At 40.0% G+C, this 26075-nt stretch overlaps 1 protein-coding gene across 2 annotated transcripts in view; it reads right to left on the bottom strand.

Moving 5' to 3' along the window:
* LOC112151407 (partitioning defective 3 homolog) overlaps nucleotides 1–26075 on the bottom strand; it is a 438282-nt gene that overhangs the window by 213546 nt on the left and 198661 nt on the right. The window contains exons 8-12 of one of the 2 annotated variants that reach the window (XM_024280344.2): nucleotides 22185–22310; nucleotides 19084–19311; nucleotides 18814–19001; nucleotides 11455–11599; nucleotides 10891–11014 (exon numbers count right to left, since the gene is read on the bottom strand). In XM_024280344.2, the coding sequence (XP_024136112.1) occupies nucleotides 10891–11014; nucleotides 11455–11599; nucleotides 18814–19001; nucleotides 19084–19311; nucleotides 22185–22310 (811 nt within the window). Of the gene's footprint in view, nucleotides 1–10890; nucleotides 11020–11454; nucleotides 11600–18813; nucleotides 19002–19083; nucleotides 19312–22184; nucleotides 22311–26075 lie in introns of both variants that reach the window. The other variant, XM_024280343.2, reaches the window with a different exon arrangement.

Here is a 26075-nt window from a genome sequence, read left to right as displayed (position 1 = left end):
CTCTGCACCACGTCTGTCGCGAACAAACATTCTTCTAGAATGTACTAATTATGTAGCCTCAAAAAACCGAGACATTCTAGCAAAGACCTCATAAGTCTTAATGACTTTCAGAATAGTTCTTGTTCAATGGAGAAGATGACACCTATTCAAGCATAGTAGTGGAAGCCTGATGATTTCAGTGGTCTTTAGTCTTTAGTCACAACTTTCCCTATGGGTGGATATGATCTATTTCTGTGCGAAAAATGCCTAAACCAGTGTGTGGCAAGCAGGTGGTCCATACAAAGTATTGCAGTTGTTGACCTCTTGGTGAACCCGTAGAGAGAAAATGTTGATGCACATCTTCTACGGGTATGCTGTGGGACAGGTCGTAGCAAACACTTATACAACAAGGATGAAGTAGATGAGATACAGGCATGTCATACATATTTTTTTCATTTCATTAACCCCCTGTGCAATGTGCAAGGAGCCCATTAGTGGTAATTACGTAATAAGTAAGCGCGCTCTTGTACACAACCTGGTTGATTAGACAATTGAAGTGTTATTTGTGTGGACATCTTACAGGCATCTTACGCATCACCTCCACACCCCATGCATGTGGCATTGTGACAGTTGGTGAGGGGCCAGTACTCGCATCATACTAACGACTAGAGCAAGGGTGCGAGCCATTAAACATATAATCAGGCCCGCCAAACTGGAATAAACAATTCTAACTGTTTTACTTTCCCTGTAATTCCAGTGTCTTAAAAGATTTGTTGTTTTTTTCAATAATCGTGTAATTTTCAGGTTGGACAGTCATTTCTCGATTATTCCAACACCACATGAACACAGCATTTCCCTGAGTTTGAGTTTTTTCCTGAGTGACATCAATCGATTGGTGAAAATGGCACTAAAATGAGATCATGAGATCAAACACCACAGTTTTTAAATAAAAACTCCACAACGTAGTGTTTTAAAGTCATTTTCAATCAAATTTTAGAACCCTTTGTGGCCCACGAGTAAGAAAGTTGCCCTTCCCTGGCCTAGAGTATGCTGTAGGGGATGATACGATATCATTACTCCTTTCCCATAAGACCATGCAACTTAGATTAGCCTTACGAATACTTCATGATACAATTACCACACATACATTCATATGTTCCATTTTGATTATGCCAATTATGATCCAGTTGCTCCTGTCTACTACCCTTCATGGGTATGGACAACTCAAAAACCTGCAGCACCCATATGGGTCATGTGACTAAGGCCTAAGTATCATATCCTCTTTTATGCCTTAGTGAAAAAAGGTAATGGTGGACAAGTCGACAGCTTAACAATAGTTCATTGCACAGCAACAAAATATGTAAACAAAATTAATCATTTATTAGGTCTACACATGTATTCTTTTAGTAGTTTTTACTGTCTAAAAAAGAACTAAAAGATTTTTTTTCTTCTTTTTGAATCAAAAAGGTGATTCAGTATGAGTGGTTGTAAACTGAAAATGTATAAAAAAAAAACATTTCATTTGTGTTAGACAGCAGACGCACATCATCAAGCAGATGCCTCTCCTTTCACGGCAAACATTTTGATGAGTTCAACACCAAATACAGGCATTGGCCCGGTGATGTGTTCTGGAAACAGACGGTGAATCCCCTTCAGCAGCAGAGCTGCACTGCAATAAGTGTCCTCTAAACACTGTTTATCAGCACTGTGCAGTAGTGAACCGCGCCATCCTGGACTCCGAACCACACTGAAAGCAAGCGTAATTATGGAAGCAGCTGCTTAAAAAGTGCTAAACGAAAACAGGTGGCATCACGGCCACATGATCAGACACACTTAACCAGTCTGGCATTGTTGTCGACGACTCCCGACAGCTTTAGTTTTAATAATGACGGAGCATGTGTCACCAACGCCACCTTTATACCTTTCTAAAATTAGTTAGGAAACTTAGAAACACTGAAAAGTAAGAAAAACCAGCACGCCAATTTGCTGATTAAACCAGGTCATATTTTAGCAGCTGGTCTATTTTTGGAGTTTTCGTCTGAGAATATGAGGGATTTATTAATATAAAGTAATTTCGACTGAGGGCGAGAAAGGATTCCTTTCACTTTGCCAAATTTCTACTGAGCTAACAGAAAAGGCTGTGTCACCTGTTAACATAAATAAAGCACTTAATGGAGCCAGAAGGAAGGCTCCGACTTTCACCCTTTTCTTAGTAAAACATTGCCACAGATTACATCATCCATCCAGGATACACGAAGGCATTACTCTGAGAGACACCTAATTATATTAACTGCAAAGATGTCTTTTTTGGCATAGCTGTGGGTGGCACAGGAATCTTTATCGCCGCTCCAGTGAAAGAAGCCAAAGCCGCCCTCTGGATGAAACACGGTTGAAGCTGAAGAGATTTCAGCCAAAGTCTTACTTGTATCTTACTTAGGAAAAACATAATTTAGTTTTCAGAAAATTATTTTTTAGGATAAATCCAATGAATTCCAGGAAACATTCCTGGAAGATTTTTGTTGTGCAATGGGCTGCACGGTGGTAGAGTAGTTAGTGCTCTTGCCATAACAGCGATGAGGCTCTAGTTCAAATCTTGGCTGAGTCATTTCGACAGGGTTTTTCTTCAGGCACTATGGTTACTAGGGGTGTGCCAAAATATCGATATTGCGACTGTCGCTACCCGATACTAGCGCACGTCTGCCAACTACGGTTAGAAGAGGCTTGCTTCAGACTTTTTCTTTCACAGTTCTATTCTGACATAACATCACAATTATTTATTTATTCTCCATGATTTTCATGATACTCCAAGTTTTAAACGGTTGGCAATTGAAAGGGGGGGGTCATCCATACGCCTACCAAATTCAAGTCCCTGACTGACCTGGTTTAACAGTCATCATTGGTTCAATGACCGTGCGTAAAACCCCAAAACAGTGTTAAAAATGAAAGAGTTTTGAACGTTCAAAACACGCATTTACGAACATTTACATAGACTTTTCATTAAAAAAAGTCATAGCTTGAATGCACATTCCAGGATGTGTTGTGAACATAGCTTGCAAGTGGTGACCCTGCAACAGGCTGGCAACATGTCTAGGGTGAACCCCACCATCAGTAACTGGGATCAGCTCCAGCATTCCTGTAACCACAAAAGGGGTTGAGCAAATTCAGGAGATGGATGGATAGTGGTACAATCTATTAAGAAGTTTAGTAGTAGAACTGTAGAGCTGGAGGCTACTCTTTAACAGGTTTTTTTCATTGGTTGTATTAGGTAGTTTTGAACTTGATGGTTACAGGTTGGTGGTTGTCTGACAACAGAATTACCATCAGGCTGTGTGTTTGTGAATGTATATGCACATGGGTGAATGGAACATGTGATTGTAAAATACGTTGGTCCTTAATCAAGGTAATGGTGGTATAAAACCCATTAGTCACACAAATGGTTGCTGTGGTTCTTGGGTTGTCTGGGTCCATAGAGTGTTGTAGAAAGGACTAGCCACTTCTTAAAGGGAGCGCAGGTGAGTCTTGAAGTTCAGTTGTGGCTTGGGAGACACAAGGCTTAACCAACATCATGAAAATGGACCATATGATTGTCGTGCATGTAGTTAATGTATTGTGAAACTTTGGTAAGGATAATGTAAGTTACATGCACTGATGACGTACAGGTGATGCTGTCGTATGACGCCCTTACACCACACTCTACTCATTGGGAAGGTGCGAGTACTGGCTCCTTACTGACAACGCACCAACGCTGCACACGCAGGGTTTGAGGATGATACAAAACTGGATGTCCTACACTCTCATTGTCTAATTTACTAGATTCTAACAGTCAGGGTGCATGGAAGAAAAGTCCAATCATCACTTGAACAGCACTAATGGACTCCTTGCACAAGGGTTTGGAGATGTTGAAAAAAAATGAAAAATGTGTGTGAAATGCCTCTGTCTCACCTACTCCCCCCTTTATTATCTTTTTGCATATCGCCTGCAGCATACCCATAGATAAAAATGAGGATGAACATTTACTCCCTAATTAAGCGGCTTATGACTTTACTCTTTACTCTGGGTTTGCCCATTCTTCGCATAGCCCGTGTTGATCTGTAAGGGCAGTTGTGAGTAAAGCCCAAGAGCACATCATTTACCACCAACAGTTCAGTTGCCTGAACATGCTGGACTTGATGTTGTTTGTCCTATACCCATTCTTTTATTGTTGTCCATCCTCAATAAATCATTACTACAGCTTTTCTTCTTTATACCAAGCAAATATTGCACCAAAAACTGCCGCAATCCTCAAAGATCGGAGGAACCAGCAAATTAGTTTAAATCTTTTTCGTTATTTTGCAGCATCTTTGCCCATAAAAAAGTCTGATTATTGCACCTAAATCAGGCTTCAAGCCAAGCAGCCCAGACAGCATCAGCCACAGTTTAGTGGGTAAAAACATGCTGGGGAGGGGTTGGATATTAAAACAGGCCACAGGGGTTGGCACTTATGAAACAGGCCATTAGTCTGCTATAATTGTCACCAATATTGTCACGCATTTGTCTACCCCATCCTGGGCACTCACACGAGGCATAAATTCGGCTGTCACATCAATCTGACGCTAGAATTAATCGTGCAATTAAGATTCCCATTGCTTGGCAGATACGACTACTAATGGATCAATGACAAGTGTGATATGATCATAAAGAGGGGATTTTAATGTAGTGTTTAATTGCCTTTATGTGGTCGCGAGTGTTACAATCCAGGCTGGGCATGCCCATTTGTTCTCCAGCCCAATTGGAAATAAAATATGCCGTTCATGCAGGGGTCACAAAGGGCAGGTGTGGACAATGTTATTATGGTACTCAAGCATATGGGACTAATTGAGGCCATATTGTGCATGAGGTTTTACAAGAAGTGACTAAGTGTTTGTAATTTTGCCTAAAATATGCTTAGGCTATGAGTCTGCTTGTCAGATAGCAGCAGTTATGCTAGAAAAAAAGGATCTATGATTAACGAGGAAATACTTTTGAATCATCTGGAATGGTTTTGTCCAGACTTTTTTCAAATTATCCATAAAAACCGGTCCACTTCTTCTCTGTCGATGTGTTTTATTTCCACTTTTAGGAGCTACAAAGACAGCAGGTGGGTCTCCATGGGCCTCGGTTCCAAATAATGGCATGCGGACAAACGTATAAAGAAGAAAGCCAGAGTCCCCATCTTTTTGATTTCTGCCCTAAACATTTGTCTTTGCTATTACAAGAAAAGCCAATGTTGGAAATGTAATTTTCACCAAATATATCTGAGCTATATGTTCTCCTTGCAGCGGTAAGTACAAACAGCGCTGCTTGCTGGGAGATAGATTGCAACAAGACAAAAAACACCCAGAGGCTATGTTAGAGCGTGTATGTGTCTCCAAATACATTTATACTTTCATGTGCGGAATTCAAAGGCATATTTGCTGTCTTTTGGCCCTAAAAAGTGTTCTCTCTGTGCTGCAATGAACCTTGTAGTAGACATCTACTCTCGCGTTGAGCAAATCTTTTCAAACTATGTTATACTGGGAAAAAAAATCTGAAGCGCCCGCTATCTAAGATGAAAACTGGTAGATGAAAAATGAATTTGTTTTATCCTACATTACAGTAAAAAAGTTTGAGTTGCAAAAACATTTCAAGAGTGTTTTACTTCTTCAAACACGAAAGTTGATTTTAATTGCTGCTGCAACATAAACCTGCGATATCCTATACTTGGCTGACCTACAGTGGCTATCAAACTTATACAATGTAATCCTTATCTTAAAAAAAATATTCTGTGACATTTTGGAACCTCAAGCTAATTGGTGATTTGAAGGCTTTTTCAGATGATGCAGCAGCCAGTGTCTCAGCCCTGCCCACAAACTACTATAAATGTCTTATCACGTTCCCACTTGCCTCGGAGGTGTGACTGAATGAAGGAAGAATTAAGAATCTCACTCTTTACTGATGTTTGCTTGCAACATAAATGTGAGGCCAAAAATTCATTTAAGAAATTTACATTTATGAAATTACAATTCAAAACAAGATGTCCATTTTCTCAGATTTTTTATTCGTAAGCTGGAGCAGCCAAGTGAGATATTAGCCTTAAAGCTTGCAATGAACTAAATCAGTCTCATTTGCTGCTTATCTTGATGCCCTTTCTGCACTTCTGGAGGTTTACCTCGAGGTTTTTTTGGGTAAGCTGCCTTGCATGAACAAATAGAATTAAAGCTAATTTAATTTTACAACTGTAAATTTGTGTCTTGTTTTATCCCAAAAATTACACAAGAAAGTGCAATGCAAATTTGTCCTTAGTAGAGGACATTTTTATACAAGTGAATGAACTCCTTTTGGTTTGGTATCAACAGAGGACATTTGGGGGGTTTTCCATGACCCAAATTAAAGAATATTTTAGTTTTTGGTGGATTTAAAACAATTTTGACTTAACAAAATAATTTTTTTTCTATGGTAGTTAGAAAGTTGAAAGAAAATGTGTTTATTTTTAACAATTCCAGTGGTTCCATCATGGACAAATACAATAAATTAGTCATTAATTCATTTTTTTTTTAATTTTATGTTAAATATGTTGTTTTATTCACAGATTAGTCTATCAGTCAGAGTTTATTAACTGCATTCACAGCAATACATTTTATTAACACGCTTGTTGTTTCATTATCACAAGTTATTAAAGTTAAAACTAACCAATCCGATGGAAATGTGATTTGTGCGCGTCAGAAAAATAGCGACAGTAGGTGCCCTAGAAATGTAATTCAGACTGACTCGGACCAATAGCTATCAACTAGCTCCAAATGGTGGCACTTGTATCGTGGAAATATGGCGACCAAATTGGCTTCATCTTGCCATAACCAGAGGAAAGACAATTTTAGTGAGGGATGTCACACCCCATTTGGCTCTGTTCTTATTTACAGTTTATGTATCCTACATGTTAGCCACACTAGCTGGGTTAGCATATTCACAATACCTGGAACTCCCAACCTTGTTTGCAACACGTAAGAAAACAATAATGGCGCTAACACAAAAATGAATGTGACCTTGCTAACCCCTGACCTTGTTAGTAAAGTGACAATAACACTGGATATGTCTGAATCCCCTTCCTATGCACCATACTCTGCACTATATAGTGAGTTCGACATTTTCTAGTGCTGTCTGAATCTACAATTGCCCCAGTAAATTTCCAATATGTCTTTGCGAAAAACTAGTGTGTATCAATGCTCACTACATTAGCGAACATAGACCACAATGCCTTGCGGTAGAACCATTTTTACGAGAAAGAAAACATGTTTAAATGTATTTTTTTAACAAACCATCCACATTTTCATCATCAGAACACATTAGAGCCATAGATAGATGTCATAAAATGCTCGTATTGATTCGATTTTCACTTCATGAAATCAGTGACGTTTATTCTGGCGTTTAGCAAAACGAAAGTAAAGTGGTGAGCATGATGTCCGAATTGCTTTTAAAATCCAAGGCACTATATAGTCCTGTACTATATCATTTTTTAGTATTTAGGGATTAGGGTGGAAATTTGGACATACCCACAGTCTAACACCACTACACGTTAGCCACATTAGCATAACAATATCTGTAGCTCCCAAACTTGTTTGCAACGCATAAAAAAACAGATTGATTCCACCAAACAAACATTACTGTGGGTATTCTAACTTCCAACCGCATTAGTAACATATGCCAAAAAAAATCTAGTTTAACACTAGCCATAACACTCAATCTTGTTTATAACTCATTAAAAACCAGACTGACAAATTCATATATATGCCCCAACAGATTAAATTTTTTTGAAAAAAAGATTAAGACTTATAAGTGTGCCTTATAATGGAAAAAAAATAGAGTAATCATTTAAGGCCCTAAAGAATAATTTAGGATTTTTTTATTCTCATTTGGTAAAAAAAAAAAAATAAATAAATAAATCTTCATAATTTTTTTTTGATTAACAAAGGTGGATTATGGTAAATAAGATAGTAAACGCATCATCCTTAAAGTCTTCATTTAAACAAATAAACCCAGACTAATTAACCTCTAAGCCCCAAATGTAAAAAGTTCCATCAAACTTTCCTTCACCTTGAAACTTGACATATTTTTCCATTAAATTGGGCAAAAAGCAGCTCCCAGAAGGTCCCGCCTTATCTGATGTCTGCGTTCAATGTTTCTGTTTCAAAGCTGCACAGCTTCCCCGATGTAATATTCCGCATCTGCCGGAAAAAGTCTATCAATATCCTTGAAGTGGAGAGGGAAAAAGTGAGCGTGCAGGTAACTGGAGCAGTACCCCATTTCCTTTGATTTTCTGCTTAACCTTTTCTCTCCGCGGCAAGTGCATGTTTATTGAAAGCGCTCGCGAGCTGCTGCTGAAAGTGTGTCAAAACAAAGTCTAATCGTGCTAATTAAAGATGCAACACAAACATGCTGGGAGGGTAAATTAATTCCTCTGGGAAGTGTGCACCGTGCAGCAAGCATATAATAAAACTTCCAAACAAATGGTTGGTGATGGGAGAAGGGCAAAGGCATGAAACGTCAGCGGGGAAATGTCAAGAAGATTGAAAAAAACATAAAATATTAAGCTTTTTATTATTTATTTTTCGGATGTAGCTGCAAATTTGGTGTTTTTGTCCAACACGTTGCAGCATTTGGCAAATATCGCATTTTCATTGAGGCAATAATGTGAATGACAGCTTGCGAATCATCATTTATGGTGTTTATGTGTTTCTGTTCATGTGTGAATTAATAATAAAAAAAACACACACACACTCCCCCTTACCTGATTTGTCAGAGAAAGCAATTACCCACAGTGCTTTTCTGCGGTGCTTTATTTGCAATACCTGTCACTGGTAAAGCCCCGGCCTCCTTATCTGATTTTTATGAACATTCTTGTTGGGATTATTGAGATTTGTGGAAGCATTGCTAGATTGTTCAGTGGGTGGAGGGTACATTTAAATAAAAAAAGAAAAAAAAAGGAAAAAAATTGCAAATGTGCAGCAAAAAATAAATAAATAAAAGCACAGATGAATTATGAATTCACGGTCCAAATATAGAGAGCATTAGACAGCATCTTCAGGACGGACCTGTTCTTTTCCCCCGCTCAGGTTTATGCAGGGGAGGTGGGAGCGGCGCTCGTACAGCAACACTCACGGGGAGACGAGCCGGGGGCAGCTGTGCATTTTTTATCACCGCTCACGGCATCATTCAGCTGCTGTCAGGGCTGCATTAATCAGCGGGGTGCATCCCTCCAGTTGGAGTTGAAGCACATGCTGGTTTGGTTAAAGAGTCGGTGATTGGCAGGTATGACAGGAAGCACGCAGGTTTAAAGATTTCTGGATTCAAAGGGAGGATTTTCTTCTTTAAAGGACGGCAAATGAGTTGTGTAAATTTGTGTCTAACTGCAGGTGCGGAGAAATGAGCGCGCTTTCGCAGGAGGAAACAGCAGGAACCGGAGTAAAACGTGTCACAGCTCCCGCGGCGGGGTTAACAGCTCGCGTGCCAGGCTGAGGTTTTACGGGTGGAAGTGAGGTTGGCGTCGGAAGCTCCTGGTCTGCCAGGAAGGGGGGCCGTGACGCCCGGGCCTGCTGTCAGATTCACAGAGCACAAGGCTGGGCGAGGGCATGAGCTCCGCCATCTGCCGCGTGACAACCAAAGTCACCCTGAATACGTCTGAAGAGTGGGGGGGGGCTGCTCGTCTGTGGGTGTGAGGAAGACAAAAGCTGGATTTCGTATGCATCGTCATTCCCGCGTGTCATTGCATGCGTGGTTGTGTTGAGTCGATGCGAGTGTGTGTGAGGTTGTGGCAGATGTGTGTCGATTCCGTTTTTATTCATATTTTTATTCATATTTTGGTAGGTTTACCAATATTCTATTTTTCTATTACTTCATCTTAAGAGATACTTTTGTTTAGCTGAGTTTCTGTTGCTGCTCTCCATCTCTGCCACATACTTATATATTTGTAGGCCAATCTGTGATAAGAAAAACATTATTTGAAACTGGAGTTCACTGGAATAAATCAAAGAGGAAACCTTGACTGTCAAAAAAATGTACTCATTAGAAATTCCACATTCGTTTTTTCCCATCCAATTTAACAAGAAACGTACACAAAGATAATTAATATGAATAAAGTTTAGACTCAAATACAGGAGGAGTTTATACAAATATACACCTTGTGTGTCTGAAGATTCATAACGCCATTGTAACAGTAAAATCTGTTCCACATAAGCTGTTTGCTCAGCTGTTGGAAAAAAAAACAAAAAAAACAAAAAACATGAGAACCTCATCCTAACAATGAAACATGGTGGAGGGAGCATAATGGTTAGGGAATGCTTAACTGCTTCAGGTCCTTGAAGGAATGCTGGCATTGGTAGAAAATGAATCCCAAAGACTATCAAATCAGCAGCATATTTACTTAAAAAATCTGAAATTTCCCAAAGACAATGCATCCCGTTAACCAATCATGAACTCAGCGTTGGGTATGTGATCCGTTGGGTGACCCTATTAGCGGGCGCAGACCAAAACCAACCTCAACTTGACTGAGATTCTGCGGCGCATCCTTGAGAACCCAATTGACATCTGACATCTCCAGAATATTGCTGACCTGAAACTGTTTTGTAAAGAGGAATTGTCCAAAATTCCCCCTAACTGGTCAACAAAACATTTAGATGAGGCTATTGTTGCTGAAAGAACCACTTATTAGCTGGAGGGTTCACTTACTTTTTTCACCCACATTGCTAATTTTTACCTTTTGTTTAATAAATACATTAAAAAAAATACAATTAAAATACATTTTACTTGCAACTGTATACACAACCTTGTGGATCTACGCAATTTGAAATGCTGCAATATTCCTTGTAAAATGCGACCCATCTGTGAATGCACTGGACTTCTGTATACGAGCGCCGTACTGACCACTTCCCGAGGCAGCAGGGAGTCCTCGTCCCGAACCACCAGCAAGTTCACGATCCCTTCCATGGGAGCGGCTCGAAGCAAGGCCACCACCTCCTCCTGGCTCTTCCCACTCAGGTCCTCTCCACTCACCTGCAGGAAGACGAGCACATGAATGCAGTGAAACCAGCCTCCACCCAGGGAGGAAGTCTGCCTCCGCTGACAGATAATCTGTAATCCACTTTCAGAGAAATAGAATTGAGACGATTTTACTAGACTAAAAAAGTGAAACATTGGATCATTTAACAAAAGTTTTCATCAAATTAAAGTTTTGGGAGAAACTCCAAAATTTGACTAATTATTATTATTTTAAATGTAACAAATTACAGAGCTTTTATTAATTAATCCGATGTTTCACTTTATTGAGGTGTAGCTACTAGAGACAATTAAAAAGAAGCCCACAGGTTAAAGTTTCTAGCAGATTTTTAACAAAACCTTTGCTAGTTTTGACGTAAAGAATCCAAAAAAGAGATGAATTTGGAACAGAATCTGTGTCACAGTGACAGAGATACATTTGGAAAGTGCAACCTTACCTCCAGCAGCCGGTCTCCCGCTTTCAGTCGGCCATCTTGGATGGCAGCGCCTCGAGGAAGGATGTTTTTGATGTAAATGGGAACAGTTCCTCCAATGGGGACATCCCGAGAGGTGATACTGAATCCCAGACCTTCTTCTCCTAAAAGAAAAAGAGAAAGATAAACTGAGTCTCCACTTACATCTCACTAGAAGTACAAGTTCATGTCGATTTGTGTTTTTGCTACTAATCATACTTAAAGGATGGATCACTCTGATCATGTTTTGATCTATTGGAAAATCGTTTGCAGTGGTCTTTTAATTATGATCATCATTTTTAGCAAAATTCATAAAACCAGTGTTGTTTTCTGGGACATAGTTTCTGTAGAGCGGCAAGAGTTCATTAGAAATTTTCTTCTAAGTTGGACCAGAGTTAGCCCACCCACACTTCCCGTCATCCATCTATTTAAGCTCTGACAAGAACTTTTGGATCTTTGTATTTTTTATGATCTTTTTGAACCAGCATTTTTTGTCTTATCCTGATTCACAACAATTTGATTAAAGAAATACTCAGAAATGCAATTTTGCTTATTTCCTAATATACGTCCGTTAATATTTTTTTCTTAATCCCACAAGAACATGTTAACCCCTTAACACCTGAATTTATTTCCAGCTATTTAAAAATTAGTTTATGTTTTTTGCTTGTAAGTAGATTTAATTAATTTTTAAGCCGAAGTGGTTTGTCGCATATTTGAGACAATAAAGGGTCAAATACACAATTGTCATTAGCGTGGGTCTTTAAGTGGAACCAAAAAACACTTTAGATCATCATCTTCCACTGTTTTAAATCTAAAGATCTCTGCTCCCGTGCTGGCATCTCCCTCCAGCTTCACCATGGGTGTGTCCCGTTTGTGCGCTTTGGTGGAAACACGTTCCTGACTATGGAAATAGTATCAAAGCTAGAAACCAAAATTGAGTGCTGTGCATTGGTGGATGTGGACAGTAAAGCCATCATTGCATGGTTTTGGTCAGATTAAAGGCTGGTTTGGAAGCAGGAAAGTATGAAAAATGGATGATTATGGATTGCAAATCGCATTAAAACACGAGGCGGAGGGCATGGCATTTAATGGCATATTCGATTTATTTTTTACAGTTTATAAACTATTTTGTACCATAGAGCTTCTATATTGGAGGCTAAATGAGTCTACATCAAGTAAAAATTGATAAAAAAAAATTAGATCCGTCAAGAGGATTTTTTATGTGTGTGGGCAACTCAGTTTAAAGTTTTAGAGCTCAACTTGTCTGTTTTTGAGGATTTTTATGGTTCTCTGACAGTAGCAGATACGCAGATACCTGAGAGGTAGGATTTTAGCTCCTATTTAACACATTTGAGGGGGCGTACCTGTCATCAAAATGTCACCGGCTGATCGATTAGGATCTGTGATCGTAGAGATGGACAGGATTCCACTAAGTATAACCGATGTGTCAACATTTCCAGCAGCGCGAGTTGGAAAAGTCATGCAGTGCGGCTTCACTCGCTGCTTTCTAAACAGTAACTGCGGCGCTTAGCATTCATGTCAAAGAGGCTGTTCATTTCACAGAGCTGTCAGCACCTCTGATAGTTCATCATGACCTACTTTTTCCCTGCATGTCTCTTTAGCAGCCTGTCGAACTGTCTGTCAGGAGGGCTGACAATGATCCGCCGATGGAACACTAAGAGCACCGACCAACTTTTCCAGAGCTGCCGCACACAAACAAACTTGCAGAGACGTGATGAAGAAGTTGCTTGTAGAGGTGAAAAGTTGAGCTGTTTGGGATAATGATGCCCTCTGATCTCCCCGTCGGTGCTGCGTGGTAACGGTACAGGAATAGAAGGCATGTTTTATGCAGAATATTATTTCTATAGTTTGTTTGTGACGCCTGGCAGACTCTCAATGCAGGATGAAGTAATTGGTGGAGGTTCTTTCGCTGTGTTTGAAGGCAGTTTGGTAGTTCAAAAGGAGATATAGTTTGCATCTATTATCTGTGTGCAAAAAGTTTTTTGGGGTTCAAATACTTAAAATGATTTGAGAGGCAATGTCATAAAAAACTAGATCTTAAATCATAATTGTATGGGAGAAAAAGTACACAGGTAGATATCACTAAATATTTCAGACATATGTCGATAGTGATGTCAAGTACTAACTGGTACCAGTTGTGTCTAAAGGTACCAGTACCCTAACCCTTAACTTGTACCACGTCCATGTCCGTTACCACGTCCCGTGGGTTGGGGACTCTAAATCTAATGGGAACAGCCAGCGCGTCAAAAAACTACAAGTTACTTATTCACTAAAAAAGAGACATTTAAGAAAATACATTTTTTTGTGTTTAAGGACTTTCAGCTGGACAAAACTTGTATTTGTACCACTGGAAGTCAAGAACATTTTTTAGAATATCAGACCATTTATTTGTGATTGACTCTTGAAAAAACTTCCTCTGTTCAGATAGATTGATCCAAAACTAATAGCAGGAATAAAAGAGGCTTTTATAGAGGAATGATATTGAACATACAAATTGTATAAAAGCAACAATAAAAGGAAAAGCAAAAAGCAATACTGGCTGTCTGGGATGAAAATCTGCTTTTAAAGTTGCTAGATTTGTTTGTTTTTTCATAGTTAAAAAAAGATTTATTTTAGACTATGAAAGTAACTTTATAGGAAGATCTTTTTCAGTGGTAAACCGAACAAATACAGTACACAGTAGCTCTGTATGTCCTTAAAATCAACAAACATCTCCTTACAATATGTTATGCAAATATTTTTTAGTGCACTTATGCAAGTTTTTTTTTTTTTTTTTGAACACCACATTGTGTTCTGCATCCTGATTGACTGTTGACATTGTCAATCAATCTCCACCATGCTGACCTTAGACCAATCTAGAGTGATGGATTTTGAAAGCAATTCGGACGCCATGCTCACTACTTTTTTATTTTTAAACGGTGAACATTTCACAGAGTGCAAGCCAAATTAATACAAGTATTTTAACTATATTTGTATTTATTAACGAATCCACTTTATTCTGCTGATGAAAATGTTGATTGGGGGAAAAAAAACATTTAATTACATTATTTTCCCAACAAAATCGTTCAAACAAAATGCATTGTGGTCCATAATCCCAAATCTAGTGGACAGTAATGTACACTGGGTTTTCACATAGAATTCTGGGAAATTTCTGGGGCACTCGATTTTGGAAATTTTAGACTTTTATCTGAATTTCCACCTTAATCAATAACCATTAAAAAACTATATAATGCAAGACTAGCTAGTGGCCTGGATGTAAAAGCAATCCGGATACCATGTTACATACTACTTTTCTTTTTTTTCAACCACTGCAGAGAGATATAGTATGTCCTTTCCATCAAACTCATTTTGACAGGTGACCTTTGACCTCCACATTCCAAAGTGATGACGTAACAATTTGATCTCAATTTGATATAAACTTTATATTGATTTGATATAAAGTGTATATAAAGTTTATATCAAATTGATATCAAATTGTTACATCATCACTTTGGAATGTGGAGGTCAAAGGTCACCTGTCAAAATGAGTTTGATGGAAAGGACATACTATATCTCTCTCACTGCATTTCATAAAAGAATAAAATCAAATCAATGTGAACATTTCACGACGTCTCTTTGTGACTCCACTGTGTTCTGATGATAATAATGTGGATGGTTTGTTAAAAAAAAATACATTTAAACATGTTTTTTTTGTGGCAAAAATTGTTCAGCTGCAATGCATTGTGGTCTAGATTTGCTAATGTAGTGGAATTGTAGATTCGGACAGCAACAGAAAATGACTAGCAACAGAAACTCACTATATAGTGAGTAGTGAAGAAATTCGGACTGACACCGCTACATGTTAGCCTTGCTAGCATGTTTACAAAAAACACCTAGCATAGAAAAAAAAAGCAGATTGACATTTTGACGAACAGAACCAAAAATAATCCATGTTACGTCCCCAATAGAAAATTGGCCCGGAGTCTAGGTGGGGATAGCCATCAGTGGGGACAATAACATCAACCGGACACCAAACATAAAAGGAACACAGTTTATTTAAACAAACGGAAAACCTGTGTCCTGAAATGAAGCAAAGAAATTAGTGGTTAAGGTTAAAAAAGAACAAACCAAAATGGAGTTGGAACCTTGGCCAAAAGAAAAAGAAGTCAGGGAGCTGCTGACCCAGTCATGACAACCGTCGGAGTCAGCAGCTCCCTGCTAAGGGCTGCCTAAGAAAACTACCTAATGAACAGAAATGAAACAAAGCCCGTAAATCAGAACTACCAAGGTCCAACCCCAAACTAACACAACAAAACCCAGCAATCTAAGATTGCTGAGGACGAAAAGTAACCCAAACCAACACCACACAGACCACCACCCAGCCTGCTGCTCTGCTCCCTGCCTGGCTTGGTGTGGCCTCCTCTGGCTTATATGGGCACCACCTGCCAATCAAGGCAGATTGGCCACACCTGCCAGGTGAGCCGAAGGGAACTGGATGGAAAAGAGGCCAGACAGCAGCAGCACGCAACAATCCATATATAGGCTAGGGCACTCCAGATTATTAGGGGCACTTTTTAAAAAAAAAAAAAAAAGGTTGAAGTGCTGCCTATAATGTAGAAAATATGGTGGTTGAAATCTAAACGCCAATCGAGCCAATCAAGTGGTGAGACATTGGTAGATGTTGGGTCACATTACAATGACTTCATGGATCAAATGCGTCCTTTGCAAACAGAATTATTTCATCAAGGCACTCTTGTTCATTTGTCATTCAAGATTCACTCGAGCCACTTAGACTGGGAGACAACAATTACACATCGTGAACAAGCGCCCTCCTAAAAGCGCTTCAGCCGCGATAAAAGCTGATAGTCATCGAAAGGAAATGTCAAAATACATTTCGGGGTCACATTTCCTTCGACCCCTCTAGATTTTAGTGCCTTCTAAGTTTTCTGACTTATTGTCATCAGGCAAATGTTTTTTTATGTCTTGAGAAATGACACTTTTTATTTCATTTACATCACAAACGATGACGTTTGAACCCTTCGCAGTTGGGCAAGCACGCCTTGCAAACAGAGGAGCATGTGAACATAAACGAAATTATTGGAAACAGCTGGGGGTGCACCAACATTTCCCCTGACTTCAGTGTAATGAAAGAGTCAAACCCAGAAAAGGAGTTTTATTGTATCATAAACAAATAAAAGCGGTTCAAGCTTCCTCTAGGAAGGCCACACTCTGAAGGAGCTCTGCAGGCAGAGCTCAGAAGCCTCCGCCAAACACATTAGAGCAGCTTGTGAATGCATTTCCCCCGAGTGTGTCGCATTTAGCCCGCGCTGCTGCCCTCACACGCCATGCTGTTCCCCGACGCTCACAGCAGAGACCTCTTTGCCAGCTTCCAACCAAACATCTGTTTCTCTCCGTAACGGAAAAAAAGAGCGCCCCGGCGCTGTATTGGCACCGGATCCCTTTAAAACTCAACGCCACAAACAGATGAATGTGACTCGGGATGTGGCGGTTAGTCCACCACTGCGGGATAGAAGTGCTCCAAGAGCAGGGATCGGTCCAAGTCCACTGAGGACGAACCCCAGCTGGATCAGAGCGACGTGAAGGAAAAAAGAATATTTCCACCATGCTGGATCAAGTCTAAATGGATTCAGCAATGAAAAAGTAAATTTAATACTCACAAGCAGTCTATTATAAACTTATTTTTCATTTTTCTTGATAGAAATTGGACGGGACATTTATTTAGATGAGAAAAATCATAAAAGGAGCTGTTTTATTATATAATCACTTGTTTTGGTAGGGCCTTGCAGAAGTTTATTACATTTTAGTCCATATTAGGAATACTGCAGAGTTCAGTATAGGAATTTATTCTTGCAAACATGTGTTAGTTTGATTCTAAAAAGCAGACTTTGAAGACAAAGATTAGGTCTGCGCTATCAGTCTGATTTATTTTGAGGTAAATGTAGACATGTGCTTGTTTTCTTCACATTTTTCTTGCAAAAAGTGCATTGTCGCTGGATTTTTACTGTTTATACATCTAAAAGATGTCCTGTTTGTATGTCTGAAATAAAATGCATTCATGGAACTATAAATATTGTATACATGAAGAAATGTGTTCTGACCCAGTTTAAATTAAAGTGTAACTCTAAAATAAAATTCAGTTTTCTTAGATTGTGAACTTGAACTATTTATCTGAGACAACTTGAAAAAGTACATTTGCTCAAAGATTAACAATTGGATTAAATGGACTTTATATTTTCAGGTTATATGCGTTAGAACATTTTCACTGAGTGAAAAACAGAAATTATTTATTTTTATTTAGGAAAAATTAAATTACTTGGTTTTGGTCACCTCACAGAATCAGTTTAACTGAAATATAAAAAATATCTCATTCAAATTTTTTTATTGACATTGAGTAATTTCAAAAATATTAGGTGTGACAGATTATTTTATTTATTTTTTTTATTTAAGCCAATGTTATATTTTTCAAAGTGTGTTTTAAATGTTGATACTTAATTAGCTTAATGGAACATAGGAGGAATCTAGTACTGTGCAACATAAGGACACTTATTCAGACAACCATAGTATAATAAAATATTCCAACAAGTCAACTAAACTCTTTGCATCTCTACAAGTCACTCAATCTATTAAATTCTTCATATAATAATATAACATATAATTCCACCAAGCCCGGCGTAATGCTATGTTTGGATAGACACATTCAAGTGACCACTTCCAAAGAAGAGTCTAAGTAAACATGCCTACATGCTCATTTCAGGCTACCGCCTTCAAAACTCTTGCTTTATGCTACCCAAGTGTTTTAGTCAGTTTTCAGGCTCTACTTACAAAACGCCATTAAATACACATTAAAACTTAAACTAGTTGAGATTTGACCAATCAGGGACTAAGATTTTGTTGCCAAGTATTGGTAGCGTGCTTTTCAAAACACGTGGAGGAGAAATGAATATTTGTGGTTTGTATCTGGCCGGAATTATATGACTACAAGTCATAAATATAAAGCTGTGAAAAAAAAGCCTCGAGCAAGATTCAAGAAATTTTGACCTTTCGCACCAAGCCTCTGAACACAGTGTGCGAAAAGTGTGTTCAGTAAACCTGTTTCGCATATCAGCTGCCTGGTGTGTACATTGATTCAGACTTAGCAGCATTTCTTCTCCTTCTGCATTCCTGTCAGTAGGAAATACTGATACACCTACAGTGTCCTCTAACATATTTATATATATATATAAATCACATAAAAGTAATACCCCAGGATAAACTATGCAAAAAGTCAGCCTATACTCTCTACTCTAGTCTATACTCTATACTCCGAGAAATACCATACCTTTCTTTAACTGGACGTTGAACCTGCGACCTCTCTTCTTCAGGTAGGACGTGGTCGGTATGTTTGTGCTTATCCTCCGCTGCAGGGAGGGTGACGAGGAAGGAGGTGTCTTGGAGATCAAAGAGGGGGGTAAAGTGGCAAAGCGTCGGCTCATCTCAGGAGTGCTCCCTGAAAGCGGGCCCTGGTGACTGCAGCAAGAAGAAAACAGCCTTTTTAGTTTGAGTTTACCATTTTCTTTGCTTTGATCAATCTTTTGGAAGAAAAACCCACTTGTGGTTCATGCTGGACTGCGATCCAGATCTGACTGACGACCCTCCAACCAGACTTGACCTGTAGCCGGGATGTTGGGAGTCTTGGCTAAAGCGGACCCTGTTTAACTGGGGGGAGGCGATCTCCTTGGTGGCCGACAGGATCTCGTACTGCCTCTTGAGGGCTGCGGGGACCACGTGGAAGAGGATGACGGTGGAGCGCATGGCCTGCCTGAAAATGTTCTGGGCTCTGCAGGCGAAACAGGACAGCCAGACAGATAGCACGAATGAGCTTTAACGTGATAAGAAGTACATGTAGGATGATGTACTATCCTAGCTTTGTAGATACGGAGCCACGGGGGGGAGTTGAGGTTGGTATGAGTAATAGCCGTGTAACCCCATGCATGACAATACAGTTGCAACTGAAGGTAACAACTCCCTTTTGGGAAATCAAAACCTTTAACTTTTGAATAGAAATATTTTCAATATTTAAGTTGGAGGATATAAAGACCAAATGTGTCAAAGTTAAGCCCCGGGGGCCGAATCCGGCCCTCCAGATCATTTTAATTTATTGTTATTAATGGCCCGATGTTGCTTGTTTCTAACTTATATAATTTTGACAAAATATATATTTTATGGGGAGTCAAATATTGAAAGTTATTTAAGGTTTAAGTTGATTTATTCTGGAATAATTTTATTCATAGTAATGTTAAGAAGTTAGATTTTTAAAGACCTGCAACCTAAGGTGGATTTTGGCCCCCTGTGGGATTTAAGTAAAACAAATAACCAGAAATTCCTGAAGCAACTATATATCCCCACAGCAGAACACTCCCACCACCATGCTTTACTGTTTTTGGACTCAATTATTTTTCCAGATATAACCTGCATGTATGTGTTCATACAAACAAAAAAAAACTTTAGTCTGAATTTGAAGCTGTAAAAAAAAAAAGAGGTTTTATCATCTTAACCAACATCTTGACTCTAGGAACCTGTTTTTTCTTTGTACTGATGCATATTAGTAGAGGGAGCTTCCCTCTTTGTTCTGTCCACAATCCAATTCACCAAACATGTCCTCCAGAAACGTATTCTTTTATTAGAGAACGTAAAAAAGGACACCCTGTCCCTAATTTTAAATTTATACCAATACGTCATTTTATTAACCTACAGCCGTCCTGTTCAGAGATGTGGGGGCTGGCTTTTCTCCCCACTTTCATGTGGAGAATGGAAAGGACACCCCCTGAATAGCTCAGAGCCACATTTATTACCCATCCAACCAGCATGTTCTGGCCTAAGATAAGAAACCAGAGCACTTCTCATGAAAAGAGCCCAGCGCAGGTCTGGACTGGAAGACCTTTGGCTGTCCCCGTGCAACCTAAATGAACCAAATCGGCTCAGACAAGAGGTCAAAATTATTTCCAGACAAGAGTTTATTCTGGTTAGCAGTAACACTTAGCATATAGATAGACTGGCTCAGAGAGAGCCACTCTGTGACATATGGGGCCCCAGGCGAGGTGGGACGTTTGGATTCAGACTTGATTTGTCTAGAACCCCCCATAACCGCACAAAATCTGTCCAAACTGCAACTAAACCCAACTGCTTGTAGGCCAGAGGACTTCATTTCTGTCCCACAGAGGTTTAGATTAGTTTATTTTTAATGGTATTTTGAAAGAAAAGTCCCACCATTCATGTGTGCTGGAGCTTCCACTCCAGAGTCTCCACATGCGCAGTGACATCTCTCCAGCAATCAGCCTCCACCTGAGCCTCATTGAATATAAATCATCGCCATCAACGCATCATTACCTTCACTTAGATGAAGTGCCTCAAAATATTTACCCAAGCAAAACAATCGTAGCAGATTAGGCTATCACTTTAAATTGTCACTCTCTGCGATGTACAATCATGACAAGGGGAGGGTGTTTTTTGTATAATCTTCCTATATTGCACACGTGTGTGAACGTGGAAGAGTCTGAACTGCAAAGAGACACAAAATAATTAACTGGAAAGATTTAAAGCTCTCAAGAAGTTTGGGCTTCTCCAGGAGCGGATTACCAAGGACGGGATGTCCTCCCTGCTTGGCACGTATGGCATCTTCACATTCATGTCCGTGAGAGGAAAGGTGGCTCAGGGTAAATGGAGGTGGAGGAGTGCCAGGCTTACATCTTCACCCCACTTTGGGAAATGAAGGGCGGCGGTGAGTCAGTGGAAATGCATCACCGGAAGACTGTGAGCGGCTGTGGGTCACAGGGTGAAGTGAGGCTGAAGTATTGCAGGTCATTGTGAGCTAATAGTGGATCTCAGTCATATTTCTGGTTTTTATTGCTAAGCTATGGGGGTGGGGGGTGGGGGGTCAGGTCCGGAGCCGCACCACTTACTGTCACGTGGTTTTGGGTTCCACAAAATTATTGTTTTTCTAGGTAACTTTAATAAAACACTTTCGATGAATGGATGAAATTTTGTTTTGATTTCTGACATTTATATTAATTGTTATATAATATTATATATAATATAATATATATATGACTGTTCAATCTAAGTGAAAATATCTAAGAGTGATTTTTCACAATCACAACTATTAGTGCAAATTCAAGCAAACTATGCGATTTGTTGCATATCTCACAACTTTACATTTTCACCACAACTACACTGCAACTTTCATCAATTTGCTGTGACAACAGTCATGGGTGTCAACGCAGCTTTGCAACCGTTTCCCTTCTGACTTCTTCCCGGGAGCCGTGCTCCTTTTTTTTGGGACCCTCTTTAGCCCTCTCTGTCTTTTTTTCTCTACGCGTGAATGGTTATGACACGCCTGTTTGCGATGAACGCATTCATTTTGGGTTTTACAGTTCTTTATATGTTTGATGAAAGCGCAACAATGTTTTATATGATGATGATACAGTATTTTCCTAGTGTACATGTGACAATAAAAAGAGTTGGAATATGAAAATGTGAACATCGTAACTTTTCTGCAACTTTTCACAAAAGCTGCCACAACATCAGGCAACAATCAATGATTTCTGCCGCGAAATCCTGGAGGGTCTAATATATATGATAAATATAATCATATATATTAATTTATATACTGTATATATATATATATATATATATTACTGTTTGCAAACTTACTGTTCAAAACGGAGGTTCCGGATGTCCCCCTGGTTTATCTTGACGATGCAGTCGTTCTCCTGGAAGAGACGCTCCTGCTCAGTTTTCCCTCCGGGCTCCAGACGCCTCACAAGCAGACCCTGAGTCCTGAAAAGGATAACACAAGCGTTTCAAATGTCTTTTTAAGACTCGTTCAGGCAGAAATTGTGACATTTATAAGACTTTTTGGCTCCACATTCTGCAAGGAAAGATATATTTTGAATACACTGGAGCACAACCATTGGCTGCAGTTGAGAACTGGACCAAGTGAGCGTGACATCACCCACAGAAAATGGTTAACTTCCAAATTAAGTCAATTCAGTTGCCATTTTTTTGCAATATGAATGCGCCATGTGGGCGCCAGAAATAGTCAGTCAGCAGAGATTGGTCAGAGTTGGTCAGTCTTTGTTTCAATGTCAACCAATCAGGATTGAGCTTGTTTTAAGTCCACACACTTGAAAACAGGCTACATGAAATCTGTCTATGAGGCCACACATTTTTTCTTTATTGGAAGTTTTTCACGTTATAAACTGGCCAAATAGATGCTTCAAAAAAAAAAAAAAAAGCTTCACGAACAATTAGATTTAGTAAGAATACATTAAAAATGTCTAAGAACAGTTACTCTGACAAATAGCTATTTATTTCTCATTAGAAGTCGATAGGTTTTTGGCTTCTATGGAACCAGCGGGTACAGTATTTCCTGTTTAGAACACGCCACAGGGAGGGTATGATAGTATCAATAAGGGGGAGGGGTCACTCAAACAAGTTCGCAACTCCCAAAATACCTTTAATCACGACATTCTGGATATTTATCTATTGTTCAGATTGAAAAACTGTTGATTTACCAGCGCTTGTACACAGCATCAGTTTTCAAAGTTTCCCTATCGTGGCAAAGTTTACTTTCACACTATAAGCTTGGATAAGAAAATAAAAAAAAAAAGCTGACTTTAAGCCTGTGCGTCCGTCCTTCTCCCCTCTGCCTCACTCTCCGTGAGCAGGTCTGATCGGCAGACTGTCTGAAATAATCCAGCGCTCGCAGATCATCTTTTGGCTTCCGGGAGAACGCTACAGTTGCCTTCCCCCGAGCTTAAGATGGAGCCGACGGTGCTGTAATAAATACCGCAAGCCATTCAAGCAATCCGTTCAAAAGAGCCAACCTCTACCTTCAAACGGCCCCCCCATCCCCCTTTTAAATAGCAACATCAGTGAGCTCCTTTGGGGCTTTAGCTAGGCCCTACGGATAACCGCATGCAAAGAGATGTGTGCTCACACAGCAACGCAGCAAAACCCTCCTGAACACTTCAAGTGTGATAGACCTGAGGTAGCAGTTGCTTTTTTTTACAGATGTTTGTCCTTCGAGCTTACGCTGACAAAAAGTTTGAAAGATTATTCGAAAAGAGAAAAGTTGTGACGTGCAGATATGCCAGATGATCAGACCGCCCTCGGATACGTGCTTTAAGTGACCACTTTTAATGAAAAGTCTATGTAGATGCACATTGTGGACTTCTGTGTTCATTACTCTCATGCTCATGTGTAGCTACTCACGTTTTAAAGACTGTTTCAGGATTTACATACAAAACGCCCAATGATTGTAAAAGTTTTGAAAGCTGAATACTGTCAAACTTTAATCAATCAAGGATTCAGATAAGGATGGCGTCCCTTTTCATTTGCGGAAGTGGCAACAGTTTCAAAATTGATCATGAAGTAAAAATGAACTATATATATATTATATGACACCAAGGATGAAACTTAATTGCCTCCCTACCCTTCCCTTCGATCTATCCCTACATTTATTGCTCCAAACGGAAAACATATCATCAAGTTCTAAATGCTTGACGTCATCAATAGTCGCTATCTACATTAGCTGTTGACACTGAGAAAACATGTTTCTCTTCTGCCCACAAGCACCACGTGGATCACCTTACCGGCAAAGGGGTAGCCAGTCCCAAGTTGCCATGGCTCCTCCTTAAAAAAACATTTTCGGACACTACAACAGCTTCAAATTCCCCTACAACTGGAGCAATAGGGAGGAGTCAGAAAGGTAGGGAAGCAATTTAGTCTTTCACAAAACTGAATAGAGCTGTGAATGAAAAAAACGGGAGCAAGATTGTACGAGATTTGTACCGCTAATACCAATGCATTCTCACTCCCAACTCGTCATATATGGACGTATGGGTCGGGCCCCCTCCGCGTTACTTTTGAATATTTTGGTTGTCCCCAACTCGTCGTTTTTCGTCGTGCTGGCTTTTCCCTTTAAATCAGTCCTCTGGACTGCAAACCGGTAATGGTCTGAGGGACACTTGGTACCGGGGCATAGATGCTAATCAGAGGTCCCAACCCTCCAGACACGGATTGGTACCCTAACCCAGAACCAATTGCACGTCCGGTACTGCATCTTGAGGGTTAGGGATGCGTTCTTTAATTGGAACAGCCAGTACATCAAAAAATGAACAGCCACCATGTCAAAAAAACGACGAGTTGGGGACACCCAAAATGTTAAAAAGTGGCGCAGAGGGGGCCCAAACCACACGGCCATATATGATGAGTTGGGATTGAGAATGTGTAGCTAACCTTAAGCTCACGTGGTAAGCGTTACAGCCAAGGTGTGATGCGGGAGTGGTCTAGCTACAGCAGATGGCTCATTTTGGGTACTGGATGGCTGCAGCCTCAGGCTCTGTTGAACGTAGGTTCACAAAATGGTTTGCAGCACCACAGAGGCCAGACCACAGAGGTCAAACGTGATTGTCTGCAGTGGAATTTCCTCTCACACTTTTAAAGTTACTGAAAGACTATGGCGCTTGAGTCTGAGCCATCACACTAGCCACAGGAGCCGGGGGTTATACATTTCACACCAAACTGCTACCAACTGTAAATGCACAGTAGCAAAACAACAAAAAGAAGAAGCTCCTCCCTGTTTGTACGGTGTAAACACCATGGGCTAAACAAGCATTCAAGATTGTGTATTTTAGTACATTCTTGAATGTAAGTCACAACGCCTAGTGTGTACAAAGCTTTACAGTTCTTTGGGTACAGGAAACAGCCCCGTGCATTGTGACCTTGTTTACCACCAACACCAAGATCCGATTTGTGGAGCTCTTTAGCGTTTGACGCAAACACGGCCGTTCTCAGAACATTGCTGTAATTGGCGGCATGATGTGGGCGTCCACGCTCGCGCCGCAGACTCATCTCGGTTCCTCGACGGGGGTGAATGGCGACGCACCGGGTTGACATTAAAGATCACAAAGGAGCTCTCCTCTGTGTCTGAGCCTGCATTAGCGAGCCGGCTTAAGGCTGCTGAGCGGAGAGTAATTGCAGATACGGCGCGAGTTGACATGACTGTTTATCTCTGAATAAAGGGGTTGAAAACAAGGAAGATGAATATTACAGCGCGCCTTAACCCTGATAAGTGTCCCCAGCAGAAGCAAAGAGGAGTGGGGAGGGAGATCTTGTTAAGATTTCAAAAGATGTGGAATGAGCAATATAGCAACTTTTAAGCACAACAACCCTGATCTCTACAGACGATGTTGTCAGAGAAGTGTGGAACTCTAAAGGACATCTTTATAGAAGTCTCTTTAAGTACCAGGACTTTGTAGAAGAGTCTCTCCAGACACTTCCTCTCATTTTTGCCCCGTCAGTGAGAATCAGCATCCTCCTACAAGTCTGCAGTTTTACTCCACCTAGTGGCTGCAGCACAGAGGAGCTGATTTGAAGGAGGCCACCTGCTCTCCTCCACAGACTTTAATCAAATAATAATTCCAATCAGAATCCGTTTATGCAAGGCAATTACAGCCGGAGTTTGTTTACAATTGAAACTAGCCACAGAACTAGATGTTCATTAAGCTGGAAGAGTGGTTTTGTTTGGATGGAGTTCTT

Source organism: Oryzias melastigma, linkage group LG20, assembly GCF_002922805.2.
Source record: "Oryzias melastigma strain HK-1 linkage group LG20, ASM292280v2, whole genome shotgun sequence".
In the NCBI taxonomy this organism is placed as follows: Eukaryota; Metazoa; Chordata; class Actinopteri; order Beloniformes; family Adrianichthyidae; genus Oryzias; species Oryzias melastigma.
The sequence above is the reverse complement of the archived record's forward strand: the minus strand, read 5'-3'. Positions and strand labels throughout refer to the sequence as shown.